The sequence below is a fragment of the Emydura macquarii genome, unplaced genomic scaffold, assembly GCF_026122565.2.
Source record: "Emydura macquarii macquarii isolate MOO-44397 ecotype Brisbane River unplaced genomic scaffold, CSIRO-AGI_Emac_v2 contig_3348, whole genome shotgun sequence".
NCBI lineage: Eukaryota > Metazoa > Chordata > Testudines > Chelidae > Emydura > Emydura macquarii.
This window is the reverse complement of record NW_027133485.1, coordinates 2,855,749-2,874,187: the sequence shown is the minus strand read 5'-3', so window position 1 is coordinate 2,874,187 and position 18,439 is coordinate 2,855,749. Positions and strand designations below refer to the sequence as shown.

Sequence of the window (18,439 nt, the reverse complement as noted above, 5' to 3'; positions counted from 1 at the left end):
CAATAAATGAGCAGGTTATCCCAATTTAATATTTAAGCACGCACAACAAATTTTCTTCAGCAGGAACGCTTTGTCCATCCAGTTACTGGACTGACAAGGGGAGCAGCTCTTATAATTTTACTGCCAAAGCGAATTAGTTTTTAACAGTGTAGCAACCACTGCCCTCCGCCAGTACCAATTACTATAAGCTCCTTTTATTTCATACCTTCTGATATTTAAACTTGCCTTGCTCGCAGTTCATGAAACCAATTCAGATCACGTTGACCATTGCACTCTGTTCTAATACAATACGTTATTTGTACTTCGCTCCCCATTGGCACCCTGGTCAAGAATTAGAACATCAGTATGCTATGCAAACTAACTGCTGATCCCACCAGTGCCACGCAGTGTGACGACCCTACATTTAGCACAGTTGTAGTTTTCAAGACTACAATGTTTGGCTCGTGCCCTCCTTTCCACCTTGTCAAGCTCCACGGCTGTATATCTGCAAGGGGCAGAGGCAAGAGGCCAGGTGGTGGTCATGATTAATAGGATACTCAACGCTTTGGAGGTTTTTAGAGAGTAGGGAATGCATCAACACTAAGTGTCAACATGAGAAGCCTACATTCCTTTACACAAGTGCCTGCATAGTAACACAAATTCAGCACCTCTCAACTCCATTCCCAGAACTTCCCTTGGTATTAATTTAAAGCCGGATGATCCCAGAAGGAAAAAACCCACCCAATTTGTAGTAGAAAGCTCCTAATTCAGATTAAAAATTGGGTTTACGATTAGGTTGCAAGTTGTGTGTCTTTTCACGTGTTCTCCATATCTCTGCTTAGGTTGAGGTTCTCTTTGAAACTCCGTTCGTTCACCAGTGTTACAAGTGAAAGTACTTTGCTGTTGTTCTCAAGGCAAAGGTTTTTTGTTTCTAGTTTTACTTTTTGTTCATGTTGTTTTTGGGTCTGGAATGCTGAAATGTCTTTTAGCAGCTACGGCATAGCACATGGCATTTTTAACCATTTGAAATGAGATAGTGTGGGCATTTACAGAAACAGCTTGTTGCTCTGTAACCATTTTTTAACTAAGACTTGAAATGTAAAATGGACCTTAAGATTTGCACTCATTTGTAAGGTGACCATTCATACAGAACTATGAATGAAGACACACTGATGTAGCACCTGTTTTTAACAACAACTTATAACTACACAAAAGCTTCACCGCTCACAAAGCACTAAACTGAAAACTTTGCAGATCATGTTCTGCCCTTATTTCACCCCATGCATGTTGGATTCTAAACAAATAAAAAAATGCCATAAATTCTGTAGTTCCTATGCCCTCCGAACCATGTTTCCATTTCCAAGACATTTCAATGGGTTAGATTTACCTGCATGTTACGTATATTGGATTATGCACTGTATCTTTAACATGGCTTCAGCATCCTGTATTTCTACCCTTTTGTTGTCGAAATATAAAAATAATTGCATGTTGGGGTGCTGTGCGTTTTAGTTCCCAGGGCAAATAAGTGTTAACCCATATACATATCACGATTTATAGTTAGGTACAAATCCTGTGTAAGCAATTTAAACGGCTCCTGTGACTTTCTGAATATGCACATATCCCTTGTACAACTGGAAATATTGCCAAGTGCTTGCAGTTCCGTGGGAGGCAGAATCACTTCAATTTAACTGTCAGTCGTTTAATGAGCTTGTTTACATTATGTTTATATCTGAACAACTAGGGGTGTTTGAGGGCAGAACAAACCTCTCAGAACTTGAACGAGGACAGAAAGTGTTCTGATATTTGCAAGTCTGAGATGCTATGATATTTAGTATTGAAAAGCTTGAACCTTTATAGCACAAGTGTTCAACATAGCAAAAATGAAAAGTTTTCTTTTTGGAAAATTAGTGCAAATAGAAAAATGATTCCTTTTGGGAGGGGAAATGAGACTGCAGAACAGCAATAAAAATGAAATACATATCTAGCGTTTGTGATTTGCACTTCAAAGTATTTGTGAAAGAAAACTGTTGAGGACTTCAGTGCTTTTGTGTTCAATTTCTACCCCCTTTTGTACCTCCTTATTCAAGCAAGTGTTGAACTGTACATAGATGTTCACAAGACACTCAATTTGCTTTGTTTTTTTCTTCTCCTTGTGTTTGTTTGCTTTAGATTGAATTTTGTGTGGTCTATTTGCTAAATAGATATGAACAGTTGATGTACAGTACTTATTAAAAAAAACAAGCAGCAGCACAACTTATTTTGTAATGAAAATAATGGCTTATATTTTAAAGGTTGTTGAATATCAATTTTTTGTATGAGTGGAATTAAGATTGGTAAAGAGTAAAGATATCCTTGGATTAGGCCAAAAGAAAATACTGCAAGATCATAACCACCTCTTTATTTAAAAAAAAAAAAAAAAAAAAAAGTATGAATTAAAGAGCTCCAGAATATTGTGTTTATATTTTGCTTTATTGCTTCAGTGGATTTCTTTTTGGCTTGGTTCTGATTTATGCTTGCAATTTGAATTTTGAAATCTCAGGTGTTTGATCCTAAACTGTTGGCAAAAGACGTAATAAATAAAAGTCGTGTGTTGAGGTGGCACTTCTGAGAGAGATCTAGGGGAGAGCTCCCTTGGGGAAAAAAGCACATACAGAGTGTTAGAAGCATAATCAAGAAAGGCTTGGGTACAAACATCAGTGCTCAGCAGTATTTGGATTGAATCAACTACTGTAAGGGTCCCCAGTCTCCTTGGTTTCCAGCCTCTTTTAATTTCATGAGAGGGAAAACATTGCAATGAACAATAGTTCACTTAAAATTTCCTGGAAGATGGTAACAAAGTTTATTACTAAACAGTGTCCTCTCGCTGTGGTAATGCTGACTCCAGTCAGCCTTGAACTCCTAGGTTATTAGACGTCAAACAGCAGCGTATGTCACTCGAAAGGTCATTTGCTCCAGAATTTTGGTTTGGCCTGTGAGCCCAGAGTTAGTTACCTGATGTTAATGGTTTCCAGACAGGTAATATACAGGTAAAGACTTGTTCTGTAGGTTTTATGATGACTTTAATTACAAAACTCAACTTGGGAAAACTTTGATGTTTAAATGTTAAGTTGAATATATTTGTTCTTTGGGTGGGGAGTTCCCTTCAGTCTGTGTAACTTGTATCTTCTCTCAGGATTTTTATTTCCTGTAAATTCCAGAACAGTAGAGTTTGTAAAATGTACAGTCAAACCTCTAACTTTTGGATTAATGGGTGTTAAGTGCAAACTTGATTATCCAGCTAGCTCCAGCATGGGTGGTGAGCACCCTTAGTACCATGAGCACAGTCTAGATCCTGTAACTCATGTTCTCTGAGAACTAACCCCCTGAACCTCAACTCCTGCTGGTTGAGACATTCTCCCACGCTGTAACCGTCTGTCTTAGGAGCGCCCCTCACCCTGCCTCGCCAGGCAGAACAATGCTAAACTGAAAAGCCCTGTTTGGGCATCCCTCTGATTAGAATTAGAGATATGACCCTGTTTCCAATAAGCAGGTGTGAGAAGCAAACCTACAACAAGACTTACCCAGATCATATGGGACAGCTGTTTTTGTGTGGCAAATAACTTTCCAAGGAGAGGACAAATGCAGGTAATGATGCAACTCCCACTGCCTCCGCCCCCAGTAAAAGTCTGTGGTAAATCTAAGTATGTTTCATCTTGCTTCATCTGTTTTGCCTCTGTAGGCACCAGAGAGTTCCCGCATCAACACTATATCGCACACATGGTGTGTTCAGTAGCTTTGCAGGTAAGATGTTAAAAACTGTGTTAAAGGGCCCAATTCTGGTTAAAGGCCCTTAGCTATAGGTATGTGCCCTACTCGGTATCTGTGGTAACAAACCACAATATGCTGGCCTGGCAGAGGTACTTGGTATCTTAGTCTTGTATACACTAGGGAGTTGCATTATTGTGACTACCCATCATGCAGTGTCCCTGTTAACCAGGGTTTGAGTTGTACCAAGTCCATTGCATCCACACACAACACTCCCTACACCATGACAGTTTCATTTGGTACATGTCCTGCTACTTCCAGTACTTCCCCATCCATTCTTCTATAAGCACTTTATACTTGTAAAATGTAAATGCTTAAGTTTCCAAAGTGAAATATATGGATTTGGAGTGCAGAGTCTTCAGCAGGGCAGTAAGTGGAAGAATACTGGGGATAGTTGGTGGGGTTTTGCTGGGCCCCACCAAAGGGTCAGTGCTGTCACTGCACAAATGCAGAGCAATCTGGTGCTACATGCAGTGGGCATGAGTCTTGCTCACCCCACTATAATTGCAGCAATGTTGGCAACTCTGAGCTCCAGTGCAAGCATTTTGTGTGTATACAGGTGCTAAGCGCTTGCCCTGCTGTAATTCTCTGGCATTGGAAAACCCTGCAAGCATTGATTTAGCAATGGGACATTGACGCAGCTCACCTGGGAGCTGTGATAACAGCAGAAGTTGGCTTCAACTTTTGAAAAGGCACCGGAAGAGTGACAAACTACTCCCTATACATGTGTCTTGACAAATATATGTCCAGCATGAAGAACAGTTAACAGTGCTGCTACTTCGGTGTTGAACAACAACATTACTCATCCATTGGCTTCTGGGTGCAAATGAAAACCTTGACTTTGAGGTCACTAAGAGAACAGAAGCCATCCCTGCTTTTCAGCTGTGAGACAATAGCATTGATGTACAATCCCACTTCTAAGGCAGGCATAAACTCCCACTTTAGTTTGCCTTGGGCTGGAAGTTTACCATAAACCACAGGCAGCTGTGGTTTACCCTACAGGAACATTATGTCCTGCTCATGTCAGAAAACATTTCTGGCTGTTTCTAGGGCGAGGGAGGATTTAATTCAACCGGTTATTTCCCCCTCATTATTAGTATAGTTTATGGGGGCCTATTTCATGATGCTGGAGGTTGTACCCTCATTTCACCCTATTCAAAGCCCCAAGGGCTTTATCCATGTTACACTTTTTTTTGTATATGATCAGTTCTTTCATCCCTGTACAAATACAAACATTATCAATGTAAAATCAGGGGATTAATTTCCCTGTCAACCTGCTGTTTAATATACAGCACCAGCTATAGCTTTCAATGTGTGTGGCATGGCAAAAAGTATTTGCCCCCACACATTTCTCAGCATGGGCAGTGCAGTAAGCACCAGCTTTAATTCCACACACAGCAGTTGTCTTTATATGCACAAAAGCCATTTTCAGAAACTTGCCCCCTTGCTTACCCAGCTCTGGGAAAGCAATCATCCTACCCTAAATCACTGAAGAAACTGGCCAGCTAGTGCCAAGTACAGCCTGGCCCCGTGGGCATAGTTAATTATAGTAGGAAGAGATGGCAACACAGAGCAGATGAAGAGAAACAAATGTGGCTTCTGACTTTTTTTCCCCTGCTGCACACAGAATGGACCCTCTTTTTCTCCTACCTCCATTTCCTTCTCTAAGAGTTTTATTCCACAAGCCACCCTAAAGGGTATTCTTCTTCGAGTGCTTGCTCATGTCCATTCCGTGGCTGGTCACAAACTTTTTACCCCATAGGGCCAGCTTTGGCACCCCTGGAACCCCGCACACATGTCGTGGTATATGAGGCGGTGCCAGCCCTACACCCCCCCCTTTCTTCTTTCTGCCTGTGACAGCCAAGGGGTTTGGGTATCGGTTTACCCACCCCTCTCCTGGAACCCTGCTGGTAGATGCAGCCAACCAGAGGGATAGAGAGGGACAGACCAGTTCTACGCCAAAAAATAAGGATAACAAAAAACTGGATCTGTTCGGGAGAAAGATTTATTCAATGGCAAACCTACAGTTTCAAATTGCCAATCGGCAGGCTCTGCTGGGCAGGTACAACTTTAACCTCTGGGACTCGCTAAAGTGCTTTGCAGACACTCTGCCCCAGAACCAGGTGCTGGGCTTTAGTACCATCCTGGAGGAGGGTATCACAGTGGCCAGAGCAGCGCTGGAGGTGTCCTCGGACACAGCAGATTCAGCAGGCAGAGCCATGACCTCCGCCATCTACACGTGCGGGTGCTCGTGGCTACAATCCTCTGGGCTGTCTCAGGACCTCCCCTTTCACGGTCGGCCATGTTCTTGGACCAGATGGATGCGAAGTTGCATGGTCTGAAGGACTCAAGGCCCATACTCTGCCCCCTGGGTCTTTACACACCCCAGACCTGTGTCAGTTCCATCCTCAGGGCCAGCAGCAGTAGAGGTATGAACCATGGCCATTCACACCCTACAGACAAAGCAACAGAAATAGGGGGTCTAGGAGACGCCAACCACCCTCAGATTCCTCCTCAGCAAGGGTCATCTAGGCAGTCAGGTAACTAAAGGAGACCATTTTGATGGAGTGTCTGAGGGAGATGTCCCACCTTGTTTTCTGGATCCGTGCTGTGTCTTTTTAAAACCACTTAGCTCCCTTCCAGTTTGAATGGGCCAAAATTACTTTAGACGGCTGGGTCCTTGGCATAGTCTCGGCGGGCTATGCTCTCCAGTTTGCTTTTACCCTCCCAACACCCCTCCTTCCCCGTCCCTCTTCAGGGACCCCTCTCACGAGCAACTCCTCATGCAAGAGGTAGAGACCCTTCTCAGCCTCAGAGCAGTGGAAAAGGTTCCATCGGACATGAAGGGAAAAAGGGTTTTACTCGAGGTATTTCCTCCTTCCCAAAGCAAAAAGGGGTCTAAGGCCCATATTAGACCTGTGTCGTCTTACCAAATATCTCAAGAGACTCGCGTTTCTCCCTAGCTTCCCCCATCCCTGGATCCAGGAGACTGGTACGCCATCCTTGACCTCAAGGACATATATACTTCCACATTTCTATTTTCCCCGGCCACAGATGCTTCCTTCGTTTCATGGTGGCTGGCTCCTACTACCAGTTTACAGCTTTGCCCTTTGGCCTGTCTTTGGCCCCAAGGGCGCTGATAAAATGCATGGCAGTGGTGGCAGTGCAGCTGAGGCACAAGGGGTCCACATTTTCACCCATCTGGACGATTGGCTAATCAGAGGCAGGTCCAGGTCCCAGATCCAGGACAGTGTAAACCTGACATGCGCTGCCTGCTGATAAACAAGCAAAAGTCCACATTAATTCCTGTACAGTGGCTAGAGTTCATCGGCGCGGTCCTGGACACTTCTGAAGGCAGAGCCTGCCTCCCCCAGCTGCACTTCGAGGCCATGTCCTCCATTATTGCTCACCTGCATCTATGCCCCACGACAGCCAGGCACTGTCTGCAGCTGTTAGGCCACATGGCGGCCTGCACCTATGTGGTCCACATCTTATGACGATTAAGTTCCTGAAGAGGGTGGAGAGGCTCTATCTGCAGGTCTGTGACCTGGTGCCTGCTTAGGATCTCAACCTGGTCCTCTCATGGGCTTACGGGCCAGGCCCCCCCTTTGAACCCATGGCTATATGCCCTTTACTCCTGCTTTCTTGGAAGGTGGCCTTCTTGGTGGCCATTACCTCGGCAAGAAGGGTCTCCGAGATTAGGGTGCTGACCTCGCAGTCTCCTTATGCTGTGTTTTATAATGATAAAGTTTAGTTGTGGTCGCACCCAGCTTTCCTGCCCAAGGTGGTTTTCCATTTTCATTATAATGAAGATATTTTTCTCCCAGTGTTTTTCCCCTAAACCACACGGTTCGGAGGAGGAAAGAAGGGGGCACTTGCTAGATGTAAGATGGGTGCTGGCACTCTACATCGAGCGCACAAGACCGTTCTGGATATCTACACAACTCTTCGTCACAGTGGCTGATCGGCTGAAAGACTCACCTGTTTCTACCCAGCGCATCTCATCATGGATAACTTCCTGCATTAAGTTCTGCTACGAGCAAGCGAAGGCGCTACTTCCAGGGTCCATCACAGCACACTCAACCAGAGCTCAAGCTTAGTTTACAACCTTCCTAGCAAGAGTGCCTGTACAAGACATTTGCAAAGCCACCACCTGGTCGTCGATACACACCTTCACATCCCATCATCCAGTAGGCACAGGACGACGCGGGTTTCAGCAGAGGAATGCTCCAGGCAGCTTATCCTTAACTCCAGCCCACCTCCATGGTATTGTTTGTGAGTCACCTACAATGGAATGGACATGAGCAAGCACTTGAAGACGAAAAGATGATTACTTACCTGATAACTGCTGTTCTTTGAGATGTGTTGCTTATGTCCATTCCATGACCACCCCCCATCCCTGCTGCCGGAGTTGGTGGAAAGAAGGGGCTGAGGGGGTGTAGGGCCGGCAGCACCTCATATACTACGGCATATGCAGGGAGTTTTGGGGGGCACCAAAGCCAGCCCTACAGGGTCTGGTAAGGGGAAAAAAGTTCTGGTAACTGTAAACAGAAGCGTGCACACACCTATAATGGAATGGACGTGAGCAACACATCTCGAAGAACAGCAGTTACAGGTAAGTAACCGTCTTTTTTCCCCACTATTCAAGTGTGATCCCTAAAAGCAACTCATGCTGGTTGTTTTAGGGGGAAAGCCATAGCCATGCAAATATTGATAAATGTACATCCATGTTTCCATTGCGGATTGGTTTGTTTTTAAAAGAAAAGAGGGAAAAAATACTCCTGAGGATTTATTGCAGGAATACTCTACACTCATCTACAAAGGGAAGAACAACAACATATCTTTTAGATAGTACATTTCATCCTGCCAACTTCCAACATTAATAATCTGGACTATAAACTGCACATAAGCATCACTTCATTCATCCTTGAAAGACAGACTGCTTCAACTGCTGATGCATTTTATGTACATGCTGGGAAAATTCAGGTTAAATAATTGGCAAGAACAAGAGAAAGTAAAGGCAGATGGTCCAATTTAGGCCAACATTTAAACGTGGTAAAAATAAGACTCTAGACTAAGACCCATATAAATGTGTACATTGCTTAAACAACCTGACAGCTATTTTAAAAACACAGAAGCATTGCATCTCAAATGGTACAGCACTAAAAATCTGAAGGAAACCACAGCATAAGCAAAAGTGAGACTAACTTTGATTTTCATAGACTAAGCTGAGAAGTACAAAAAGTAAAAGGACATACGAGGTGAAGGTGTGTTTTTAAAATTCCTTCACTTAATTAAACAGGAATCTGACTGAAACAGCTGTGGAAGTATAATAAAATAACGGAGCCAGTCTGTCACACTGGTCACCTAGTGCAAGCAGCAGTGCAGAGGGGCTCAGGTTTTTGGACCATCAGGCTGAGCAGAATTTCTTGCCTCAGTGATAAAAAGCCTTGTCCATATAAACAAGGACTTCCCCTCCCCCCCCCCATGGAAGTGGGGGCAGCAAACCGGTACAAAACCAGTTCAATGAAAATGACTAAGGACGTCCCACACCAAACCAAAGCCCTGAACTGGTTTTAAAATTGCTTAGAAAACTACGGCCCCGCCCACGGCCAGGGGCTCGCCCGGCCCCTTTGTCATCCCGCTGGTGCCTCTCGCACGCTATGGGAGACTCACAAAACCCCTGAAACCAAACCCTCCCGTTACAGCTACAGCTGAGGGGGGCAGCTACTTACCAACGTCACACACAGCCAGGGCCCGGATCGGAACCCAGGCGTCCGGCCCCCCGTAACCACTAGAGCGTTCCTGTCTATGGGAAGGGGGGGGGTGGAACCCAGGCGTCCGGCCCTCCCCCCACTAACCACTAGAGCGTTCCTGTCTATGGGAAGGGGGGGGTGGAACCCCGGCGTCCGGCCCTCCCCCCACTGTAACCACTAGAGCGTTCCTGTCTATGAGAAGGGGGGGGGGTGTGTGGAACCCAGGCGTCCGGCCCTCCCCCCCGTAACCACTAGACCGCCCCCGGCGCCCTGGTCCCCGCTTATATTACGTCACAGCCCCTCCTCCTCTCCGCCCTGTGTTTTTACCACTTCCGGACCCCGCTCCCTTTACGCGTCACGGATGAACAGCTGGGGGCGGAGCCGGAAGCGGTTTGCCGGAAGTGAGCGCACCGGCGGGCGGGGGTTGAGCTTCCGGCGGTTGGGGCGCGGGCGCGCGCGCGCGGGGCGGTCGGCCAGAGGGAGCGCGCGAGCCGGGGGCCGGGGCTGCTGGCGGCCACGCAACTTCCGCTCCGGGGCTCCCAGCCTCCCGCTCCCAGCTCGCGCCGCCAGAGATCGGCCGGCAGCGGCTGAGGGAGAAGGAGGCCGCCCGGCTGTCGTCTGCCTCACAGCCCCGCTCCCCGGGCCGGCCGGCCGGACCCGGCGCCGCGGGGAGAGAGGGGGCAGCGCCCGGCGCCGTGGGGAGAGGCAGGATCCTGACCCCGCAGCCTGAGAGCGGCCACCCCCAGCTCCATGAATGGAAATCGGCAGCGCAGGTGAGGGCGGGGGCGGGAGGGAGGGAGAGTGGGGCAGATCCGGGGGGGCCGGGGTGAAAGCGGGGCAGGAGAGGCGGCTGCGGTGGGGCAGGCCGGTTGCAGGCGATCCGGGGGCCTGCGGCGGTCGGGCGGGTTGGGCTGAGTCGGGGGGCGGAGGAGGCCGCGGTAGCGGTTAAACGCCGTTGGCGGTTCTCTGTGGCTCGCTTAGGTGTATCGCCGGCTTATGCGGGGCTGGCCCGCGTCTGAGGCGGGGACGTGGGGCTGGGGGTTGGGTCGGTGAGGTGACCGGCAGCGTTGGGGGCACGCAGGGTCTGTCCGTCCGGCGGTTGGGGTGAGGAAAGGGATGCCAGGTTGATGCCTTCTGGCCTTACCTCTGAGTCTGGGAATGCGCCTCACCGAGCCGGGCCCCCGTTGAAGCCATCCTGAAGCATTGACCTCGGTGGGGACCGACTCGGGCCGATCTAAAGCTTAATTGCACTGCTGTGACCCCCCCTCCCCTATGGCTTCGCCCTGGTAACAAGCACCATGGTCATATACAGTGTCCAGAAGCTGTGTTGAGATTTAGGGATGTGAGACAATAAATGAACCTACCTATCCAACACCTGTTGACAGTTCTTGGGGGAGTGAGAGATCTCTTTTGTGGGGAAATCTGTGGCTTATCCTTTTAACCAGCACTACCTGATAAACCCTTTTCAGTTAAAAAGAACCTGGTATTATAGCAGTCCTGCAGAATTGTCATGAATTTACCAGTCTGGGCTCAGAATTTACTTATTTGCCTTCTGTCATGATGATTTTTGGGTGGGCGGAAGGATATTTTGCTGAAACAGGTAATGATGTGCATTCTGGGTGAGAGGAATTTTGCGAAGTTTTGTTTACAAAATGTTAGCTATGTTGGTTAAGAAATTATATGGTTTCCTGTTTACTTGCTTGTTAATCTTACATGTGTGAATTTGAACAGGACGAGCTTTGTCTTACATTATGTTAATTTAGTATTGGCTAGTTACTAAACTAAAACCGTTGAGCAGATACTGTCGATAGAACCTTAATCATAGGAAATATAGCAGAATATTAGATTTTGTTCTCGAGAGATGTTTGAACATGGTGAAAAGAATGGTATATCTCATAACTAAAAATTCCCAGTCCAAGTAGTGGTTGCTATATTATGCAAACTGTCCTATGATGAGTCCTTTGAGATGAAGTTGCCATGAATATTGAAGCTGTCCTATGAAACTGATAGTCATTGAAGAAGAGCTCAGTGTAGCTCGAAAGCTAGTTTCTTTTACCAGCTTCTGTTGGTGCAATAAAATATTACCTCACCCATCTTGTCTCAGTCATTGATAAAGTGAGCACTTGTTAGCATTATATAAAACAAATATGAGAAACATTATTAACAGTTGTGTAACTGATGAACTTTAATTGTAGCCTGGTCTGTTCATTGTATAACCATTCTCACCATGAAAAGTATTTGATATTTTCATTTTATTGTGTGATCTTATTACAAATATGTAGCATATAATTTAGCATTTATGCACCATGCATTTCATAAAGTCTCTTTGGCTTTCTCCATGTTATTAAATCTGTTTTTAGCTATGGTCTAATACTGTCCATTATTGCAGGGTGGATTTGGTTTAAATTAGCAATCTAATCAAAAGTCTTTGCTGCCCCATTTATCTTGAAAGCTAGCCTTTGTGATTTAGTAGTATGTGGCTATAAGATGCAACACTCACTGCTGTCTGAGACGCTCTTGACAATGGAAATTTAGGTCTCAATTTATTAAAGGATATTATTATCTCCAAGTGGTTTCCCTGGACATTGGCAGGGAATGCCAGGAGGAGTTTTATCTTAGGCTGTACACATTCAGCATATATCAGGTAGCTGGATAACAAATGGACCTTCAGGAATTCGTTAGGATTGTAATTCATTTTCTTTTAAAAGACACGCACAACTGGTAAACGTGAAAATGGGTCTGAAGTCTCCTGTGTGAAGAAGCATTCTCATCTCTTTTGCTGTACAGACACTTACATTTGTGACTGATGCAGAGAGTTAAATTCATGGTGGATTTAGTCCTGGAAAAATTAGTGTTGATGACATTAATTGTAGCCCAGTTTAATAAGAGGTATGACTGAGCCAGAGCCATTTTAGGAGGCCAGTAGATTGTATTGAGCTGGTGGCATATTATTGACCCTGAATTTTAACAATCTGAACATATTTTAAAAAATTAGCCAGGTTTGCTGACTACCCTTGCCCTCATGTAGAGTACATCTATCCTCGTGATATGGTCCACCAATGGCTATTAGCCAAGATGGTCAGGGATGCAGCACCATGCTCTCTGTGTGTCCTGAGCCTTTGTTTGCCAGAAGCTGGGAGTGGACGATGGGGGATGGCTCACTCAATGATTGCCCATTTTCATTCCCTCTGAAGCACCTGGCATTGGCCACTGTTGGAAGACAGCACACTGGGCTAGATGGACCATTAGTCTGACCCAGTATGGCCATTCTTATGTTCTTATGATGTAGTTCCCATTTCTTCATAATACGATTGGTTTTTGTAGAGCAGGAAATAAAAAATACCCACTTTGTACAAGAGTTTGAATATCAATTCACTTAACTGTACCAGTGCCCAAAATAATATATGTAAATCTTGTTTAACCTCATGTTTTCAGAAGAGGTTGAATTATTTACGTCTTGTAAGTTGTTTTATTCATTTATCTTAAGGTCAATACAAACTTCGTAGTAAAATCTTAATGTAAAACTGTTAAGCTTCTGTTTTTCAGTTCTACCACATTATCTGTTACAAGGCTACAGTATATTTGCCTGTAGCAAAGTGCAACATTAAGGTAAATGGTGCTCATAATCTAACTAATTAGAACATCACAGTTTAAAAATAACTAAAATAGATGAGAAATTTTGAAGCTAGGTGTGCTTGAATGCAAGTGATAAAAGAACCAAGGGAGCTGTGTAATGGGAATACGGGATCCAGATTAAAAAAACTGAAATGTGGCACCAAGCAGATGCTAGTAAGTAGTATATTAATTAATGTTAAGTTTAACACATTTCTGAGTAATGATGGTGATGCACTCGTGAGCGTCTAAGTCAAATATGTTAAAATGCTGTGGCCGTGGAGCTGATTGTAGGGACTGTGGTATAAATGAGTTAGTCAACTAATCATTTATATGATTTCAAAATAGTGTTTTGCTGACTTAAAAGAAGTTGTGAACTTAATTTGATTTAAAAAAGGTCAAAGGAACTGTTTGGATGTACTGTGGTGGAAAAACATTAATTATTAGGAATATGGATATTTTATTTAAACAGTAAAAATACCTTTCTAAAATCTTGTTACTGTTTCAGAAAATGTTATACAGTAAGTTTAAAATGCCATTTAAATTACAAAAGCATTTGATTTGCCTTCTCCTCACACTTCTTGTGCTAAGGACCAGTAACCTATGAGGACCACAGACTTCTTGGGGTGGAAGCAGGAGCCAACAAATGATCTTAAAAGTTAAACTTTATTCAAGGGCATTTTGTTATGTGAGTTACAATGGAGCTTTCATCTGTTGGAGTGTTGTAACTAGAGCTGTCCAAATCAGAAGTGATCTGGTTTTTATGAAAACAAAAGGCCATATTTAATCTTGATAAAAACTCTTCACTTTAGTAGTAGGGTGGGTGGCAAGTAGGTGATCTCTGGAGCTAATTCCAAATACTTATTTTTATTTATTATTTGGATTTATAAGAGCAAGGACATAGGGCTCTGGGAGTCCTTAATGTTTGTTTAAAAACACAAATAACAGTTAAATCTAGCACAATATATGCACGCTAATGAACTAACACTCCCAGCCAAAAGGTCAGGGAATTACTCCAGAATATCCCAGTTCACCTCCTTAGACCACACCTTGATCCTCAAAAGCCCTAGTAAAAAGATGAGCTTTGCAGCCTGTGTGGAAGGTCAGCAAACTCCGTGTTTCTGGCCAAGGAGAGTGGAAAGAGTGAGTTCCAAAGTTGAGGGGTCTTTACCAATATTTTTTCTCTTAACTAATGAAGTTCTAGCAGTGTGGCAGGGGGAGAGATGTGGCCTGTCCAGTAAATAAGTCCATGGCCATGCTTTAAAGGTCAAAACTAATATCTTAAACTCTACCTGAAAACCTGGAAGCAATCAATGCAGATAGCCAAGAATCACTGCAATATGCTTGCAGTGAGATGAATTCTCCACCAGCATTAGCTTCTGAGTGAGTTTAAAATGAAGTCTTAAGATCCTGCAGAGATTATTATTCATTGGATGGCTAGTGCTTTTGCTAAGCGCTTCTTAAACTCTGGGTGACTACTATTTAAGAAACTACCCTTTACTGTTGTCTGGATAATGTTATCTGGGATTTAGACTAAACTATGGCTGTCTTCCATCATGGTAGCCATCTCAATTTCAAATTCTAGTGGAGATAGGACATAGGTAGTTTTTACTTGGGTGTAGTTAGTCAAGGTCAATCCTATACCCCGACATTGAGTAGCTACAGCCAGATAAAAACTACAGGATTTTACGAGTTAGCCATGTCAGGATCAACAGACCCTTATTTGCAGTGAAGGCATAGCTTTAGTCTGTGGCAAAACATCTATCACTTGAGCATCACCTGCATGGTCACCATTAAATGGTTTGTTTCAAGTGTTTGACATATTGTGCTGAATGCAGCAGTTTTCTGTGAACATAGTTCACAGTTCTTTTAAAAAATAAAAAATCTCTGATTTGAATTAAAAGTATCAAGTTGTTCCAATAAGTCAATAACATGTAAAGTTATAGCTTACGGAATCAATGATAATGTATTATAGCCTATTATTACAATCCAATTAAAATTTAATGCACAGTTTAGTGCACATTCTATAGAGGACAGATTAGATCTTACAATTACTTTTAAAATAGCAATATAATTTGATCACCTTTGAGAAGACTCTGCCCTTTGCTAGCATGGCAAAGTCCAATAGGATTCCTTATATCTGTGATAGATCAAGTACTGTATTTCCTGCAGCAGACTGCCACATTACAAAAGTATAACCTAATTTGTCTAGATTTAGTCCAAGCTGTAAAAAATTGTGCTAGAATCTTGTGTTTAAAAAAAAATATTTCAGCTTTATTAATGAATTCTGCTTTTAATTTGTCTTAACTAATTGACCTGTGTTAATACTATTTGGACAGCTTTCAGTGTCTTGGAATATGTCATTGGATGGTCTGAAAGTTCAAGTGTAGATCTAAGATTTATCTCAAACCTTGGAGTGCAAAATGCCAGAACACAGTGGTGAATTGTTAGATGGTCAGGAATGTTTCAGTAGCCTATTTTCTCTTGGACTATTTCCACACTCAGCTGGAATAGACCATATGATTGAATTACAAAGCAAAGTGTTCACCTTTTACTTTAGGAAAGGAAAGGTTATATATTGACTCACTCACTTACTCAGTTTTGTTTTTGAGAAATAGTTCAGTGGTAGTTCTTCAGCTCTTATTCTGTGTGCTATGAAGTATTTTCCTGAAATCAGGAGGAAACTAGTCATGCATTTACTGCTTCATTTATTTCATTCAGGTGCAAAACCTGTTCCGAAGTGTGAGTAAATCGTGAGTTTAATATCCTTTTTTAAAGGGAAAAAAACCCCAAAACTATAGTGACATTTTTGAAGGTGTGAGTTCTTACCCAGTTATCAAATGGAATTTATGGCATAATGTTCAGTTTAACTTTTAAGTTTCTTTATTTGATTTTTTTCTCAGCTAGTGATAGGTTCTCTGATAGTCAGTTACAATGTCACCATATTACTACATGAAGAGATTATCTAAGTGTTTAGATCACTCTTGGATACACAAGACCTTTAGTCACTAAAGTGGAACAAATTCGGTTTAGTAGTGATAAGGGGTAATTGCAAGCTACTTACATTTGACTCATGAATAGTGGTTAGATGGGAAAAGTACAATTCAATTTGAATTCCTGTGATTATCAAAGTTGACTTGCACTGATTTTGTTGTGGAACTTGTGTCAGTTTTGAAAACAGTGAATTTGAGAGTTGGTAAATGCAAGTGAATACATCAAGAACTAACTATTTTCCTTCAAATTAGTGGGTAGTTAAAGTAAATGCAAGTTGTTAGTGAAAATTTCTGTTTGGTGCAAAATGCAATTTAGTTCAGTGTTTCTCAACCTTTTTGATGCCAGGGACTGGCTTCCTATACTGTGTCAGGTTGATCTCAGGGACTGGTGCTGGTCCATAGACCAGTTGTTGAGAAACAGTTCACAAAACTAGAATAGATATTACTTCAGTTTCCTTTCTTGAAGTTAGTGTCTGGAAACACTTAAAGAACAAATTAGTTGTGTTGTGGTATTTATGGGCTTATACTATTCTTTCCTCATAATGTAGACTGATATGAAACTTTATTTTTATCAAAAAAAAGTAAACTGCTTGTCTTTAATAGTTTCTCATACTTTATATTTCTTTTAAAAAATGTAATTTTTACAAGTAGCTATTCTGTTGTAAATATTATGGAGAATTTGAAAGAGATCTCCATAATTTCAGTTAGTAATAAAACAAACTTGTGCATTGTGGTGTTTACTGTAGCTTGTAGAATCCTGTCAGGCACCAATGAAAATAGCATCAATATGTTGATCTGACCAGAATTTGAACCAACACTACTTTACCTGGATATTTTTTAAATAAAAACAAACTTTAATTTGTGAGAGGCTTTCAGAAAAGGAGGCAGGACAGTATTTGTTTTATTGTTTAGGATTTCCGGTGTTGATAAAGAATTAGAAAGCTGAAAATAACTTCTAAAACTATATTCCGTTTCATTTTTATTTTAAATTTTCCCTAACCTAGAATGAAGTCATGTTTTTCAGTAGTGATAAGATTTTCTTTGAGTTCCACAGACTGGGCCTCTGAGCCCAAGCAGAGGCCAGGGGCCCTGTGAAAGGGAATCTTTTTCCTTTGGAGAGTTTTCTCCAGTGTGCATGGAACAAGCCCCAGTCTGAGGAGAGAATCAGCAAGACAAATCTGCCTTGTATGATTGAGCTGCAGTTGAATAATATTTTACATGTTAAACCCTCTGTCTTCTTTTTAAAGCTGTTTAAATATCTAACCAGGGATTTCAGGCTGTGCTTTACAGGCAGATTTAAAAAAAAATTTCTTCATTAATTTTTTGCTGTATTCTCATTTTATAATTTTAAAATGTGTGGCAAATTGATAATCTTTTACTGGAAATCAGCTACCACACTCCTTTTGTGCATATTCATGTAAGAAAAGTCTTAATAGGAACCAGTATCTTGCATCTTGGAAGTGGATGAATTTAATCAAGTAAAATTTGGCCTATAGTTATTTCAGTCCTATAGGCCAAATACTTTCAGGGAAGATGGAAGAATTTTCAGCAAATACCTTTAGGCTGCTGTTTCTGTACCATTCCCACTCATGCTTTTACTCCTGCCATCCCTTCATATGTTTACCTTGTAGATTTCTGTTTGTGGCTCAAGAGCACAGCAAGAGAGTTTGGTTCTGTTTTAACTGTATTTTAATGGAAAGCAGCTGCCTAACGGGAAATACACACAATTTTTATACACAATTGTTTGTGATTTACTCTTGTAAAAATTCATTGAGGAATTTGTGGGGATACAGGCCTTATCCACAAGTTCATTAAAGCGGTTGGGAGTCATTCCATTGACTGCAGTGGGCTTTGGATCAGGTCCTATGAGAACTGAATTTTCCTATCTTAAATAACAAATTTCTGTAGTTTGCGTGTTTGATTAGAGTAGTGTTAGTATAGCCCCAAATGCCAGTTCAATTATAGTTGGTTGGAATTAGATTTTATTATCCAAGCCAACAGCCATATCTTTAATATGTTAGTCCAAAAGTTAGCTCTTTAAAATCAGAAGGTATTTAATTTTGGTATAAGTATTGTCCTATAACAAAAGAATAATTTTTAAAAGGTATTCATATTTAGTATTATCAATTTTAATTCATTTTTGATGTATTTTATTTTGTGGATCAAATCTTCTGAAGTACAGTTTTGACTGTATCTCTTTGAAATGAGTGACCTTACTTAAATACTTATCAAACTTTTCAGAATACTGTCTATCTCTAATATGCTAGCTAAATGATTAGATAGTATTGTGCTGTG

The 18,439-nt window shown here is 42.5% G+C and overlaps 1 protein-coding gene and 1 long non-coding RNA gene across 4 annotated transcripts in view; one reads left to right on the top strand and one right to left on the bottom strand.

The window, feature by feature from the left end:
- Positions 1-5,776: 5,776 nt before the first annotated feature.
- On the bottom strand, positions 5,777-9,693 carry LOC137143755 (uncharacterized). 2 transcript variants are annotated; one of them, XR_010917250.1, is made up of 3 exons: positions 9,519-9,693; positions 7,955-8,067; positions 5,777-7,058 (listed from the first exon to the last, which is right to left on the bottom strand). It is a non-coding gene; the product is annotated as an uncharacterized lncRNA (long non-coding RNA). The 2 variants fall into 2 exon arrangements; XR_010917251.1 differs by having other exon boundaries at positions 5,777-7,055.
- Positions 9,694-9,978: 285 nt separating this feature from the next.
- Positions 9,979-18,439, top strand: part of AGO3 (argonaute RISC catalytic component 3) — a 51,982-nt gene continuing 43,521 nt past the window's right edge. For both annotated transcript variants that reach the window (XM_067533930.1, XM_067533929.1), the window contains exon 1: positions 9,979-10,312. In XM_067533930.1, coding sequence (XP_067390031.1) covers positions 10,294-10,312 — 19 coding nt within the window. In that variant the 5' untranslated portion in view covers positions 9,979-10,293. The remainder of the gene's footprint in view (positions 10,313-18,439) is intronic.